Here is a 14,513-nt window from a genome sequence, read left to right on the forward strand (position 1 = left end):
GGAAGGCTGGACTAAAGTTTATAAGGCTTTGATATGTATGCTAACATTTGTTGAACAAAACAAAAAAGCTTATTTGAAAATGCTAGCATACATTATAAAATATCAGAAGATATTAACTTTGTATATGTAACAATGACTACTACCCTGAACTCCACTGCTTAAGGGCCAGGTCTGCTACATTTCACTCCTCTCCAGAGTTCTTTGGTACCTTTAAGGGGGTTGTAGTGTGTCAAGCTCCCACTGAATGTGTTCTCCTAATTTTAAGGATCTCTTGCTCCCCAGTTCACTTTAACCTCTTAAGAGTAAGATTAGCTTTTACAAAGGAATATTTACTTCAAAGATATCTCAAGAACAAACATGCAAACATCCCACTTCCCAAAAAGGGGGAGTGAGGAACATAACCCTTCCTTTACCAGCTTAGTCACTAGGGAGGAAGATTAGGTTCACAGCATAAATGATATTAGGTTCACTTTACAAATCCCAAACAGCATGGTCCCACCAAGTTCCAAGTCCAAAGACTCCCTAGAGGAGCAACTAGGTGATGTAGTGATAAAGAGTTCCAACCTTGGAGGTGGGAGGACCTGAGTTCAAATCTGGCCTCAGATACTTGACACTTCCTAGCTGTGTGACCCTGGGCAGGTCACTTAACCCCAATTGCCTCACCAAAAAAAAAAAAGGCAAAGGCTCCCTGGTCTTGCATCTTGGTACACTTACTTCTTCTTTTTTTTTTTTTTTGGCTAGGCAGTGGGGTTAAGTGACTTGCCCAGGGTCACACAACTAGTAAGTGTTGTATCTGAGGCTGGATTTGAACTCAGGTCCTACTGAATCCAGGGCTGGTGCTCTATCCACTACACTTACTTCTGAGTGCTTCCCTGCTGGGCTGACAGCAACTTCTGGCCAGAAATCTTGATTCCAAGATAACCAAGGCTTGAGCAGACCAAAACCCCAAGCTCAAATCTCAGGACCGTAGGTCATTAGTTCATGATTCCCCTTCTGTGGGTGAGCAAGGCCTCTACTCAATGGACTAGATTAGAAAGAGAGATATTTCCCCAATCTGATAAAATGCAGTTTGTTTTGGCACTAATGTGGTAGGGGACCACAGAATGGCTTCACCCAGAAGCAAATCCTTTTCTTCTCCCATGTGGGTACCTTCATCTTAGATGATCTGGGCAAATATTTTTACATTTTCCCCTCCTGTTTGAAATATTTACCATCCCCAGCAAATAAGCAGAGGTGTTTTTTGAGCACAATACTAGATCTCAATTCTGAACAGTCCTTTGGGGTCTCTGGGGAAATATAAGCAATATCTTTTCACTTCCTTCTGCGGTTTTATACAGAAAAGAGACTCTGGAAATCAAAGTTGCATAATCATACAATTCCATATGTATAGGTGAGAATCACAGTTATCCTCAAATATGAAATTTTGCCAATTCAAAAAAAGAGAATACTATAGAAAATTTACCAAATATTTCTGCTTGCTTTGATTTAACAGGTGCCTTACAGGGCCTTTGTCAAAAAAAGGCAAAGGAAGAAAACTGGCTTCCCATCTTGGATAAAAACCTTGTCCACATTGCTTTATAAACTAAATGGAGTTCTTTCCAAAGAGATTTGGAGCTTGTAGTCAACTAAGCACCATCCTTTTCTTTTCTTTTTTTGGCAATTGGGGTTAAGTGACTTGGCCAGGGTCACACAGCTAGTAAGTGTCAAGTGTTTGGTCTGAGGCTGTATTTGAACTCAGGTCCTTCCGACTTCAGGGCCTGTGCTCTATCCATTGTGCCACCTAGCTGCCCCTAATCATCTATCACCCCTTTCTAAGATGAGAAAATTGTCCACGGTGGAAAATTTTTCATGATTCCTTCAGTGCATAAGGTCATCCAAATAGGGTCTGAACAAAAGTTATCCCTTTCTACCTAGGACACACATACAGTTCCCCACAGAGGTTCAGGGAAATTTTCTCTGGGTTCTTATTCCAAAGGCACCCCAAATATCCCCCCTCCCCGATCTTTGTCACTGCAAGGGTAAGCCAAATGGAATTGCAAACTTACTCAACAGGAAAACAAGACAAGTAGACTCAATTAACGATGTAGCAAAGAAGGTTAACTACTTGTGGATTTTAGGCACAGGCATTCTTATCCTAAGAAGTTTCAGTATATTTTACTATTACAAAAAGGCAAACAGTCCAGGTTTGTTTAAATGCAAAAAGAACAATACATATATTTATACCAGTCAGTAGCAACTTAATGATTCCAGATTTCTTACATTAAACTTAATATCAACAGTTATACAGGACTCAGTAATGCAGAAAATATCAGTATTTAGTCACACAATGAACAAGTTTGCAAAATTAAATCAATGGAGCTGATTTATCAGAGAACATAGTGGGAAAAACAACAACCACCTACATTCTAAAATTTCCCCTCCAGTTTTTCTAGGATCTTGAAGCATAGGGTATCTAAAATGTAATGTCTGAGACAGAGAATCATTCCAGATGTCCCTGCAAACTCAAAGGACCACATTTAGTCCCAGAAAGTGAACACCATGGTTCTCAATGCCTGAAGCCAGGTCTGTTGCATTTCACCTCTCTGCATGGTTCTCCAAGTACCCTTAATGGGATTTGTAGTGTCTAGTCTGTATGCTATTGGCTCAAGCCCTCACTGACTATGTTCCCTTAATTTAAGGGTCCCCAGTGCCCTACTTCCATTTAACCACTTAAAAATCAGAATAGCTTTTGCAAAGGAATATTTATTCCAAAGGTATAGCAAGAATAAATATATAAAAATCCCTCCTTTATGACTTCAGTCTCTAGGGATGGAGATAGGGTTCACAGCATAAATGAGTTCCCATATAGCATGATCCCACAAAGTTGCAAGTCCAAAGGTCCCCTGCGCTTGCATCCTTGTACCCTTCTAAGTTCTTCCCTGCTGGACTAGCAGCAACATCTGGCCAGGAATCTTGCCTCCAAGAAGGTCAAGGCTTGAGCTCCCAGGTCTAGGTCATCACTTGCACCTAGAACTAAAAGGATAAACAAACCAGACCAAAATCCTAAGCCTTAATCTCAGGGCATCAGGAGAAGAACCAGTAAACTGATGTTCTGAAATCCCAGAGAAGAGATAACATCCAAAAATAGAGGATGGTAAACAATTGGTCATTGCTAACTTTGGTCATTAGTAATTTTAGAAAGAGCAATTGAGTGATGAGATTAAAAGCTAGATTATAGAAGGAAAGCAGAGAAAGTGGAAGCAATGAGTATAGACATTTGCACATGCATCCCTACTCCCCACCTGAAGTTTGGCTGAGAAAGGAGGAGACATATAAGGTGATAGCTTGAGGGGATAACTGAAAGATGTTTTTTCATTTTTTATTTTTTTTAGGATGGGAGAGACTTTGGCATGTTTGAAGACCCCACTGAAAGGAATTAGTAGTTAGAGAGAAGCTGAAGATGGGAGAGAATTATCGAAGTTATAATCTATTGGAGAAAATAGGAAGAGATAGGATTCCATAATCAAGGGTACATGTAGAGATTTTGACCTTAATAAATATCATTAGCAGAGACTGGTAGAATGGAGGAGAACAGGAAATGATGTCAAGGGACTTTGAGATGAATAAAAAGGGGAGAGAGGGAACTCACTTTGACCAGCTTTAAGTTGTGCCAAAGAAAGGTAAAAGGTCTTTGTGGAACTACTAAACAGATATTTTATTTTCACCTTAGATCTATACTGTTTGAGAAAATCAGGCAGTCTAGAACTCCTGTCTAATGGGGCATGTGAGGTATGAGCAATATCTTAACCTCTTCTCTTACCACTCCCCTTATAATTTAGGCTAGTTTTTCTTTAAAACATATTGAAACTGTTCTTGAGATTTGATTGGCTCAGAGAACTAAGTAAGGCATGGGGCATTTGACCTAACATCCTGGTGAGAGAAATGATTATTAAATAACCGGGTATTGGGGAGATCCAATTTTTCCCCCTTCTTAGATCCTCATTCTCTACTAGGCCAAGCCAGCATCTGAAGGATATTGTTGATAATGAGATTGGATTCACTTTCTCCTCAATCTTGTTCAGACTGCACCCAAGTAGAGAAGGTCGTTATGTTCTACTCAGGCTTGGGAAGGATGGGGATAAATTCTTTGATCACATTGTCCAAGACTAGGGGTGGTTTGGAAATAAATAACATAATCAAAGTCATGTCCCCTGGCCCCTCATTAGAATAGGTCTACCTCCCACTCTTCCAAGGCATATGTAAGCATCAGGAAGCTGCTGTGATTCTTCTTTGATCTTTGAGAGGATGTTGAGCCCTTTTTGTTAACTGCTTACTAGCAGTAGTTGATAAAATTGATTATAATTTACCCAGGAACTCTGTCTTTTGGAAATTTTTAATTGCCACACTGGTCACCTGGGTTCAAAAGAGCTGGGGCTCCTCCATAAGGCTTTAGATTTAGACTAGCAGCATGAAAGAGAAGGGGAAACTGGTCAGTTGAGTCAGTGCTTTATCCTCAATACATATCCCTTCCTTTCTCTGAACATTCTTTCTATGCTGTAGCTAGGTAAACCTCTTTTGTTAAGTATTAGACGGATTATGAGTTTCTCATTTCATTCCAGTTTTGGACCTAAGCTACCATTGTACTGACCAGAGTCAAACCCAGTCTCTTATAGCATGGTTTGGAGTTTCTTTAGGCAATCAACAACAGGTCAATGTATTCTTCATCTTGTAGGCTGGCATCCAACTCTGGAACTTTCCACCTACAATATTACTACCAAGACTTGAAAAGCCCATTCCTAAAGTCCACTGGTTGCTGGCCTATGACTAGGGAAACAAATATCTCATCAGAAGAGAGCTTCTAGGGAGAACCACCAAGATGGTAGAGTGAGAAGAAGTAATATAATCTAGATCTACTACTGCAGCAAAGATTGGGGAAGAGCACCAGACTAAGTGATGATACACTAACCCAATGAAAAACTATAGTGGATGCCTGTTTTAACCCTTCTTGGCACAGGGAGGTAGAGTACTGTAGTAGCTAGGGAGTGGGTGCTAACAGAAAAGACCCATCATGAACATACTGGGACTGGGGCCAGAGGCCGTGTACTTAGGGCAGAGAGTACAGACACTGTGCTTCGAAAGCTTGTAGCTGTGTCTTTCTGATCCCATGCGCATACCAAGGTGGAAGTGTGGTGGCTGAATTTGTGTACCCAAGGAGCATGAACTGGGGTAAGCCTGTAGTTCTCACTCTCTAATCCTATGGGCCTTCTGGAACACCGACTTGGGCTGGGGTCAGTAGCTGTCTCTTGGAGCTACCATCAGGAATGAAAAACATTTAGCTGTGTCATCTAGAACCCTAAACAAGGTCAAGAATCTGCAAAGCTCAGACCGGAAGGGCAGCAATAAGTGAACCTTATGGTACAGAAAGTTTGAAGCTCACTAGCCTAAGTTACCTCTGAAATTCTTGAAGATTACCACACTCTTTATTCAAAGGAAGCAGTTGGGGGCAGCTGGGTGGCACAGTTGATAGAGCACTGGTCCTGGAGTCAGGAGGACCTGAGTTCAAATACGACCTCAGACACATAACACTTATTAGCTGTGCGACTCTGGGCAAATCACTTAACCCCAGTTGCCTTGCAAAAAACAAAAAACAACCAAACAACAAAACAAACAAAAGAAACAGTTGCAAGATTTAAAATAATACAGATCAGTAAAAGGCAACAAAATTCCTTCCAGAAATAGACAGAGCCTAGACTTGACACAAAATCTCAAGGTTGGAAAAATGAATAAGCAAAAGAAGACAGATGGTAAAGAAATATTGTCCATTCAAGGATGCCCAAGACACGAACCTAGAAGAAGAGAATAACACTACAACATCTACATCATCAAACAAAAACTCAGCTTAGCCAAAAGGTCCACTAGAATTACTAGAAGAAAGGAAGCAAGATTTTCAAAATGATATTATAAAGTAAATTTCTAGACATAAGAAGTACTTACTGAATTCCTACCTTTCCTTTAAAGATGATCTCAAATAATAATTATTTTGTGAGGTATTCTTGATGCCTCTCCTCTTTCTTCTTCACAAGACACATTCACATTTAGTGTAAATAATCTGAAGTAACCCAGAGAAAGTGGCTTTTAATCTGAATTCCAAAAGAGCATTGTATCCCTAAACTCCAAATATCTTATTGTAAAAGAGAGATATAATTCTAGCAAAATTCTCCTCTTGAAGTTGGGAGAGCAAATGACTCAGTTGTGGCTGTTGTCCTACACTATAGGAAGGCAGAAATATAATAGAGAGATGGAGTGGAGCATTCCAAATTATGTTCATCTATAAATCTACAGATCCCTGGTTTTATTTATTTGACTCTTAGCACTTTCTCTTTTGTAATTTTCACATACTTTCTTGTATCATGGCTATTTCTACACATTCTTTATAAAGAGAGATTATTGCTATCTTTAGTTTTTATATCATAATTATTTCTGAATATACCCCTTCACCAGAGAGTTTTCTACTTCATAATAATAACACAGCACTGGTTTTATTGGTCTTTTTGCTTACACTATTTTGTCATTGGGTATGTTATTTTCCACATTCTGCTTACATCACTCTTCGTGTCATAAAAGTCTTAATGTATCTGTGAATTCCTTATACTTGTCCTTTCTTTTGGGAGAACAACATTTCATTATATACCATATTTGCTAAGTTATTCTGAAATCAATGGGTACCCACTTTGTTTCCAGGTTTTTGCTATCACACACAGGTACATGGAATCTTTCTTTCTATCTTTAACTTTCTTGAGATATAAACCCAGTGGGATCTATGGGTCAAAGAATGTCAATAGTTTAGTCACTTTTTTTCTTAAAGTTTCCAATTATTATCCAAAATGTTTGTACTATTTCACAACTCTACTAACAGTGTATCATCTTTCCTGTCTTTCTGTAGCACTATACCTACATGCCTTTTCACTTCATTAGATTGGAAATTCTTTGAGAACATGATGTGTGTCACATCTATTTTTTTTCACTTAAAATTTTTGTTGCAATTAAGATAAAAGTTGCGGCTGTGGCCTGTGATACATAGTTGGAAATCAGTCTAGATTTTTGTAGGGGACACTAGACTATTGATTTTTTTAATACAGGTTGGAGTCCAACTGTGCTGGCTCTCCCTTGTAAGTAATATGTGACTGCCCCATTGTAGGACAAGGAGGTTGTCTATCTGGTTTAGCAGACACCTGGAGACCTTACCTTTCATATTCTAACAGAATGTGATGAATCTTCTGAAGTGATTGGTTTGTGTAGGGAGAAGGCAATAAGGAAAAGTCCCTGATATGCTGAATATGCCTTCCATGTATCAACCATTTACCAAAGATTTGGTCCAAAGAAACAAACAGAATCAATTTCTCTCTTAACTGAAGGTTTATCCTAAGAACAAACAGAATGGGGTTTCCCCCTTACCAAAGGTTTGTTCAAGAACAAATAGAATGGGATTCTTTGACCAAGAAACAAACAGCATCAGGCTGTACCTGTGCTATAAAATGCTTATTTATTCTCATTAAGCCAGAAAATCATGCATGAATGGACTCAGAAAACAATTCTGAACTCAATGGTAAACAAGCTGAAGGAGACCCTTTATACACTTAGAGCAATCCCAGCTCAGGATGCTTCTGTCAACCAAAATTATAAGTCTCCATATGTGTTAACCATAATATGAGAAAGGAATTTCTTAATAGGATAGATTGTAAATACAATAAGATAAGTGTCAAAGTGTCAATTGAAGTTATACATCCAGGATGTCTGTATTTTTTCTTTTATCATTAACATGACTATATATATATATATATATATATATATATACATATACATATATATATGTGTATGTGTGTGTGTGTGTGTGTGTGTGTCTATATATCTATATCATAATATAGCATAGCATGTATCCATAAAATACCAAGATAAGAAAAGTCCCAATACTCAAGATAGTGTCTGATTCAACATGTCTTGCCCTGGACAGTCATAAATGGAGAACGCTCCTGATCAGCTTCATCCAGCCATGTAGTTGCTGACACAGGAAGGGGAATTTTTGGTTTACTTAGAGAGCAAAGCAAAACGTGTCTATTATGCCAGAGCACGCAAGACGTTATGGTAGGTTAAGCTCAGAGTGGGCCAAAAATATCTTTTTCCTAATTGGCCAATCCAGGTTTTAGGCCTTTCTCAAGTGATGGGGGACTCAAAATGGTTCAGACATGTAAATGGGCCAATACTCTGGTCCCTTTTCTGAATATGTGGCTTGGCCTCCTGTTGAAGGATATAAGACTTATTGCAATAATGCAGAAACTCCTGTTTGGTCACCAGTAATAGAGGTCAGGTTGAAGATTATTTGCCATAGAGTCAAGATCTAGGTGGTACATGACGGGCTTGGAATTAGAAAGATCTGAGTTCAAAACTGACCTTTGACACATACTAGCTGTGTGATCCTAGGGAGGTCACTTCACCCTGTTTGCCTCAGTATGCTCATCTGTAAAATGGCTTGGAGAAGGAAATGGCAAACCACACCAGTATCTTTGCCAAGAAAACCCCAAATGGAGGTCATGAAGAGTCAGACATGACTGAAAATGATTGAACAACAACAACATACAAGAAGAAGCAATAGAGGAAAAATAGTTTACTATATCTTTTGAGACTTTACTGGTACTTCCCCTTCCTTAGACTTCAAATAGATAGAGGTGATTTCTCTCTCCTCTTAGTGCTGGCAATGGTAGTAGCAGCAAGAACATTTGTTTACCTGTTGATTCTAAAGGTGGCAGAACCCTGAACCCACTATAGATACAGTTACCAAAGACCCAGAAAAGAAAGTTTTTATGGCCATAATTCTTATCACTATTGAAGAACTCGATATCAGAAAAATGACAATTTATCAGGGGAAAATGATGTTAAAGTAGAGGAATTATGTTCTGCTTTGCTGATATACCCTCAAGATCATCAGACCATTCTGTTTTACTTTTAGCTGAAACTACATATACATGTGCATACATATATGCATACATAATACATATAAACATGTAGTTTTCTTCATTAGAATGTGTTTCCTGAAAGCAGGAACTGTTTTACTTTTCCCTTTGAAGGCCCAGTATTTAGTACAGTTCTTTGCACTAGTAAGTGCTTAATAAATGCTTTTTTTATTCTTTCATTCATTCTTCCTTTCCCTTCACAATTTACCTTTATGAGAATATAAGTCAAATACAGGATTTTCATGTGTCACATGAAAGATTACCAGGAGTCAGTGGCAGAGTAGGTGTGTCATCCAACTGGTTGCATGACTGTTGGTAAATCAACTAATATTCCTGATCAGAGAAATGCAGGGATTAGAAAAAGATGTTCTAGATCTAACATTCTATGATTCTACAAGTCTTTGATGTATTGAGGGGACACCACAAGAGATAGGAGCAGCATTATGAGCATAGAAATAAGAAAGCAGATTAGTATTTGCTGGGAGTATTGAGGACTTTCTCTCCTGGATGCTGAAACCTCTACATCTCTCTCTCCCCAGACTTCTCAAAGCAACAGCATGAATATGAGCTGGTGTTTTTAATTTGTTAAAAGACAGAGTGTCTCAAAACTGCATAAGATAAAATCTAATTACTGTAGATCGGAATGGAGAGACAAAATCCAAAAGTACAGTGAAAATGCTGGAGAAGAAAATCAAGTCAGAGGGTCAAACCTTAAAATGCACTTATTCATTTTCCCCATGGCTTTCCTCTTTTCCTTCAGATATCAGATGATGCAAACAAATAAAAACGGGCAAAGGAAGCACTAATCAAACATTCTGCAACCAAGGATGATTCTCAAAAGCTGAATTTAGGATCCTAGACTTACAGATGAAAGGGAGGAAACTAAGGCCCAGGAGGTAACACAGGGAGTCAATGGCAGAGACATGTTTTGAAATCTCAGCACTCTGGCTCTAAGTGCAGTGTTCATACTGCTGCTGGATACTTCCGCTGACAGGAGCATTCCTTGGGATACATTTCATGTGTTTTAGGAGAAGGAAAAACAAAGGGGAAGATTAGGCTTTAAATACAAACTCTTGCCTGTGAGTACCTTATACCATAGAACAATTCTTCTTATGCAGTGACTGTATTTGCTTTTATGACCCAGAAGGGTCTTAGATGGGAGAAATTATGAATTATCATAAATTGCTTTTGTTAGAATCAATGACTATGCTAAGTTTGACACAAAATAACTGAAAAGGAACTATTTTGATACTAACTGTACAATGTAATTAAAGCAGCTGAGAATGGGAATGTATTTTGAAAAAAAAAATCAAAGCCTTTAGATTGTAGGGCCCCTGGGGTCCTTTCTGGAGAATTGGCATACTTGTTTCCCTCCAAGACAGCAATAGCCATAGGGCCATTTGGATTCTCGAGAAGTATTGCGACGTTCACTCCCTACGATATAACAGAAAATTTTTATTAACAATGAATTATAATGTTCCAGGCGATACCAGCTGTACCTTCTTCAGCTACTCTTAGGAGTGTGCTTGCACTTACCATTGCTCTGCACCTAAATTACTATCTTCTTTTGAATGCTGGGTTCGGACGAGTTCAGGGTGAGTTGGAATAGTACAATCAATAATTTTCAAAAAAGCAAAATAAAGAACACAAATTTTAGGTCAGCTTTATTTTTGTAGGGCTTCTACACAAATATAGAAAATCTACCTCAGCCCCCAATTTTAGCAACTTGACTGAAGTGGGAAGATCATATTTAAATAGTGAGATTTTTAGATCCACCTTGTGATTGGCTAAAACAATCAGAATTCTGTTTTTGACCAATAGCTAAACAGTTTGACAAGTTAGTTATTTAACACTAGTATACCCGTTTTGCTGCCTTCTTTGGACGAATTGCATTGGTTTGGATGCTAGTGTACCTCCCCTCTCGGGGCCCGTCTGGGGATATATTCCAGTTCGGTTTAGCACTGTGCCCAGCGTGCTTCCCACAGTCGAACCTAAAGACTTGGTCTTGGAACTGGCCAGGAACAAAGCCGAGAGACTCGTATCACCTCTGACCTACCACTACTCGCCAGAGGCAACATAATAGCGTTGCGCAGTGGATAAAATGCAGGATTAAGCACGAGGCAAAAGTTTTTGCCTCAGCCACAAGTGCTATATAACCCTGCCCAAGTAATTTTTCCCGAGCTCTTTGAACTCTAATGTTCTCATCTGCAAAATGGAAATGGGAAGGGGGAAGGTGTAAGGATAGGACCACACAAGATAAGTTGCACATGTAAATATGAGCCACAAAGATGAGTTAAATCAGGAGCTTTGCAAAGAAACCAGGTCCGCGTCTTGTTTTAAAACATGGACATATTGCTGCACCAAAAGAGCAAATAGATACAATGCCTAAGGTTAGGGAAGCTCGTGAGGGACAAACTTAGTTCGGGGCCAGGGAAACACAAGCCCCTGGAACCAGAAGCTTTCGCAGTCAGCCACTTTTAGGAAAACAAAACGAAAAAAGCTTTCCTCCGGCCCCCTCTTCTCCATGACCAAAATGTCAAATCAAACAAATATTTTCAGCCATCATAAATATCTAGATGCTGGATTCTCTAGTATCCTACTTCAAAAAGAATCTTCCAGAAAGGCCAACTTTGGGCGGGAGTCAGGGATGGGGGTGGGGAAGAACGGTGGTTCAACGATAAGTAGCAGAAAATGTCTCAGGTTATTTGCATTCGTAAGGATGGTTATATATAAATTTCGAGGGATATATATGTATGTATATATGTATGGCTTTTAAGTTATTTCGTTCTGATTTACCTCAACAAAATAAACTAAGAGACATAAAACTTTAAATGGAAAAGCAAGTAAACCATATGGTGACTTAGAAGGCTTATTGCGTGTGTGCCAGCACGGATTTGTGTTCATTGTGTTGCTTGGAAAAGAAATTCTGTATCAGTGAAAACATTTGGCAGAAAACTCAGGAACAAAGCATTTTGCTGCTTGAACTTTTTTAAAAAGTAAAAAAACTGTCCTTGGACTCTGGGTGCTGAAAGTTATTTCCCGAAACTAAAACAATAATTGTTATTTGTGTGCAGTACATACACAGCATATGAATGCTGAAGAACAAGGAGAAAAAGAAACTACATGTATAACCATTAAGAGCAAGTGGGAGTGTGTAGGGATTCATTTTTTCCAATCAAATTGCCCAGAATTCAAGGCTGTGTGAGGTTGAATAACAAACCAATTTACTTGAGGCGCGGGACTTTTGAATGTTTCTCTAGCCCAGCGGTTCTCAAACTTTTTGGCCCTTTACAACACTTAAGAGGCCCCAGATAGCCTTTTTAAAAAAGTGTCACATCTACTGACACTGTATTAAAAACGAAAAAAATATTACTGTTAACAGTCTTTAACCTCACATGCCCTTGAAATGGATGTCGGGGACTCCCAGGGGTCTCTCTGAACACACTTGAAAACCGGTGCTCTCTAACCAATGAGCATTAACCCATTCATCTCTGCAAACTTTAAGACCCGTCATTTAAAGAGACAAAATATTTTTCAAATTATGTTGTTTATTTGTTTATAGGCCACTTATAAAAACAAAGGGGTCCTGGCTCAGCAGACCATCGGGTCTGTCAGTCTGGCAAAGCTCCCGGCGACCCGTGGGCTTTACAACTGGTCAGGCACTGTGGCGCTGCAGGATATCCGGTACTACCGAAAAAAAAAAAATAGGAAAGCAGCAACTGAGCTGCTGTTCCACAAGACCATGCAAGTACTCAGGCCATTTACCTAGAATAAAGGGGGCACAGAAACAACTGAAGCATGCGGGCGGGAGGGGGGCGCGGAACAACCCATACCATCCCGATCTGGCAAAGTTAAACCCCCCCACCCCCGTGCAATTACTTAACACTGCAGGGCCCCGAAAACATACGCATTGAGCTCTTTTCATTGAGATCTATGGGTGGCTCTGAAAAGAGCCTTTGAGGTGTTGGAAGTTCCCGCGGAGACCTACTTCTTCTTTGGCGCCGCCTTCTTGGGCTTAGCTGTTTTAGGTTTGGTCACCTTTGCCTTTGCTGCCTTGGGCTTCACGGCTTTAGCCTTTGCAGGGCTTTTAGCCGCCTTCTTGGGTTTAGCAGCTTTGGCTTTTTTCGGGCTCTTGGCTGCCTTCTTAGCTCCCGCCGCCACTGCTGGCTTCTTAGCCTTCTTCGGTGTCTTTTTCAAGGTTTTCTTCGTAGCCGCCCCCGTGGTCTTTTTAGGCTTCTTGGCAGCTCCTGCTGACTTCTTTGCTTTGGCGGAGGCCGATTTCTTGGCCTTCCCTTTGCCTTCGCCCGCAGGAGTTTTCTTGTTGAGCTTGAAGGAGCCCGAGGCCCCGGTCCCCTTGGTCTGCACCAGAGTGCCTTTGTTCACCAGGCTTTTGAGCCCCAGCTTGATGCGGCTGTTGTTCTTTTCCACATCGTAGCCGGCGGCCGCCAGCGCCTTCTTGAGGGCGGCCAGAGACACGCCGCTGCGCTCATTGGAGGCGGCCACGGCCTTGGTGATCAGCTCAGACACCGGGGGCCCAGACGCCTTTCTCCGCGCTCCTGCGGAACCGGTTGGCTTCTTAGCCTTTTTCTTCACAGGTGTCTTCTCTGCTGGAGCTGGAGTAGCCGGCGCGGCAGGAGCAGTCTCAGACATAGTAGCAAACCTAGATAATTACAGTAAAAAATGCTGTAGAACCCACAGTGTCAATATAGCAGTGCTCGCAGGGCCGGGGGTATATATAGAGAGGAGCTGCTTTGTGATTGGTGCGCTGCCCAGCTCGCCTCCCTGGCAGGGACAGTGTCTCAGCTCTGAAGAGGAGTTGTGTTTGTTACACTTCAAAAAAGGGGAAAATTATAAAAATTCCCTGTATGGAATCACGCGGTTTCAATCGGAAAATAAGTGGAGACGTCTCAGGCTTCATGTCCTTCTTCTTTTTTCTCTGTAGCCTCAAATTCTACACCAGCAGCCTTTCCAAACACACGTAACTCTGAGCAAAATTCAGGTGAAATCGAGTCAACTTCTTGTTTTTTCTCTAAAATACAAATTCGTCCCTTTACTCCTGAAAGTTCTTCCTCCCTGGGATTGTTCATCATATGCTTGGCTTCTCATCTGCACAAAAACCAAGTTATTTTTATCATCATTTACACAAAAATTCCGTTTCTCCGCGGGGGAAGTAACACAGGCTCTCCCACGATTTCTGTAAATGGAATAGTGGGAATTGGCGACTGGGGCAACGATTTGATTCTGTAGTCATTACACGAAGTTATTTTGGGATAAAAGGGGAAAACCACAGGTTTTTTTTGGGGGGGTGTCTAGTAGGATATGGGGATCCGGGTGTAAAATTTGGTTCAGGAAGTTAAATAGCAAAATCTTGGGTTTCTTGGATGGGGGTGGGGCTGCTACTTATGTAGACTAAAGAGGGCAAACATTATTTTCGGGTCCAGAATTTGCTTTTACCAATTCCCGGGGTAGAAGATTCTGCCTTTTATTTCTTGGAGAAAGCTAAGACAAAAGGTTAAAAAAATATAT

At 40.4% G+C, this 14,513-nt stretch overlaps 1 protein-coding gene across 2 annotated transcripts; it reads right to left on the minus strand.

Annotated features, from left to right (window-relative positions):
- Positions 1–12,515: 12,515 nt before the first annotated feature.
- On the minus strand, positions 12,516–13,703 carry LOC110194431 (histone H1.4-like). 2 transcript variants are annotated; one of them, XR_013487134.1, is made up of 2 exons: positions 12,895–13,702; positions 12,516–12,674 (listed from the first exon to the last, which is right to left on the minus strand). XR_013487134.1 is itself a non-coding variant. In XM_078155708.1 (2 exons), the coding sequence occupies exons 1-2, from the start codon at positions 13,635–13,637 to the stop codon at positions 12,599–12,601; spliced, it is 738 nt and encodes a 245-aa protein (XP_078011834.1). In that variant the 5' UTR covers positions 13,638–13,703; the 3' UTR covers positions 12,516–12,598. The 2 variants fall into 2 exon arrangements, 1 of the variants encoding a protein (XP_078011834.1); XM_078155708.1 differs by having other exon boundaries at positions 12,976–13,703.
- Positions 13,704–14,513: the final 810 nt, after the last annotated feature.

This window comes from Phascolarctos cinereus, unplaced genomic scaffold, assembly GCF_003287225.1.
Source record: "Phascolarctos cinereus isolate Bilbo 61053 unplaced genomic scaffold, phaCin_HiC Scaffold_5;HRSCAF=322, whole genome shotgun sequence".
NCBI classification, from domain to species: Eukaryota; Metazoa; Chordata; class Mammalia; order Diprotodontia; family Phascolarctidae; genus Phascolarctos; species Phascolarctos cinereus.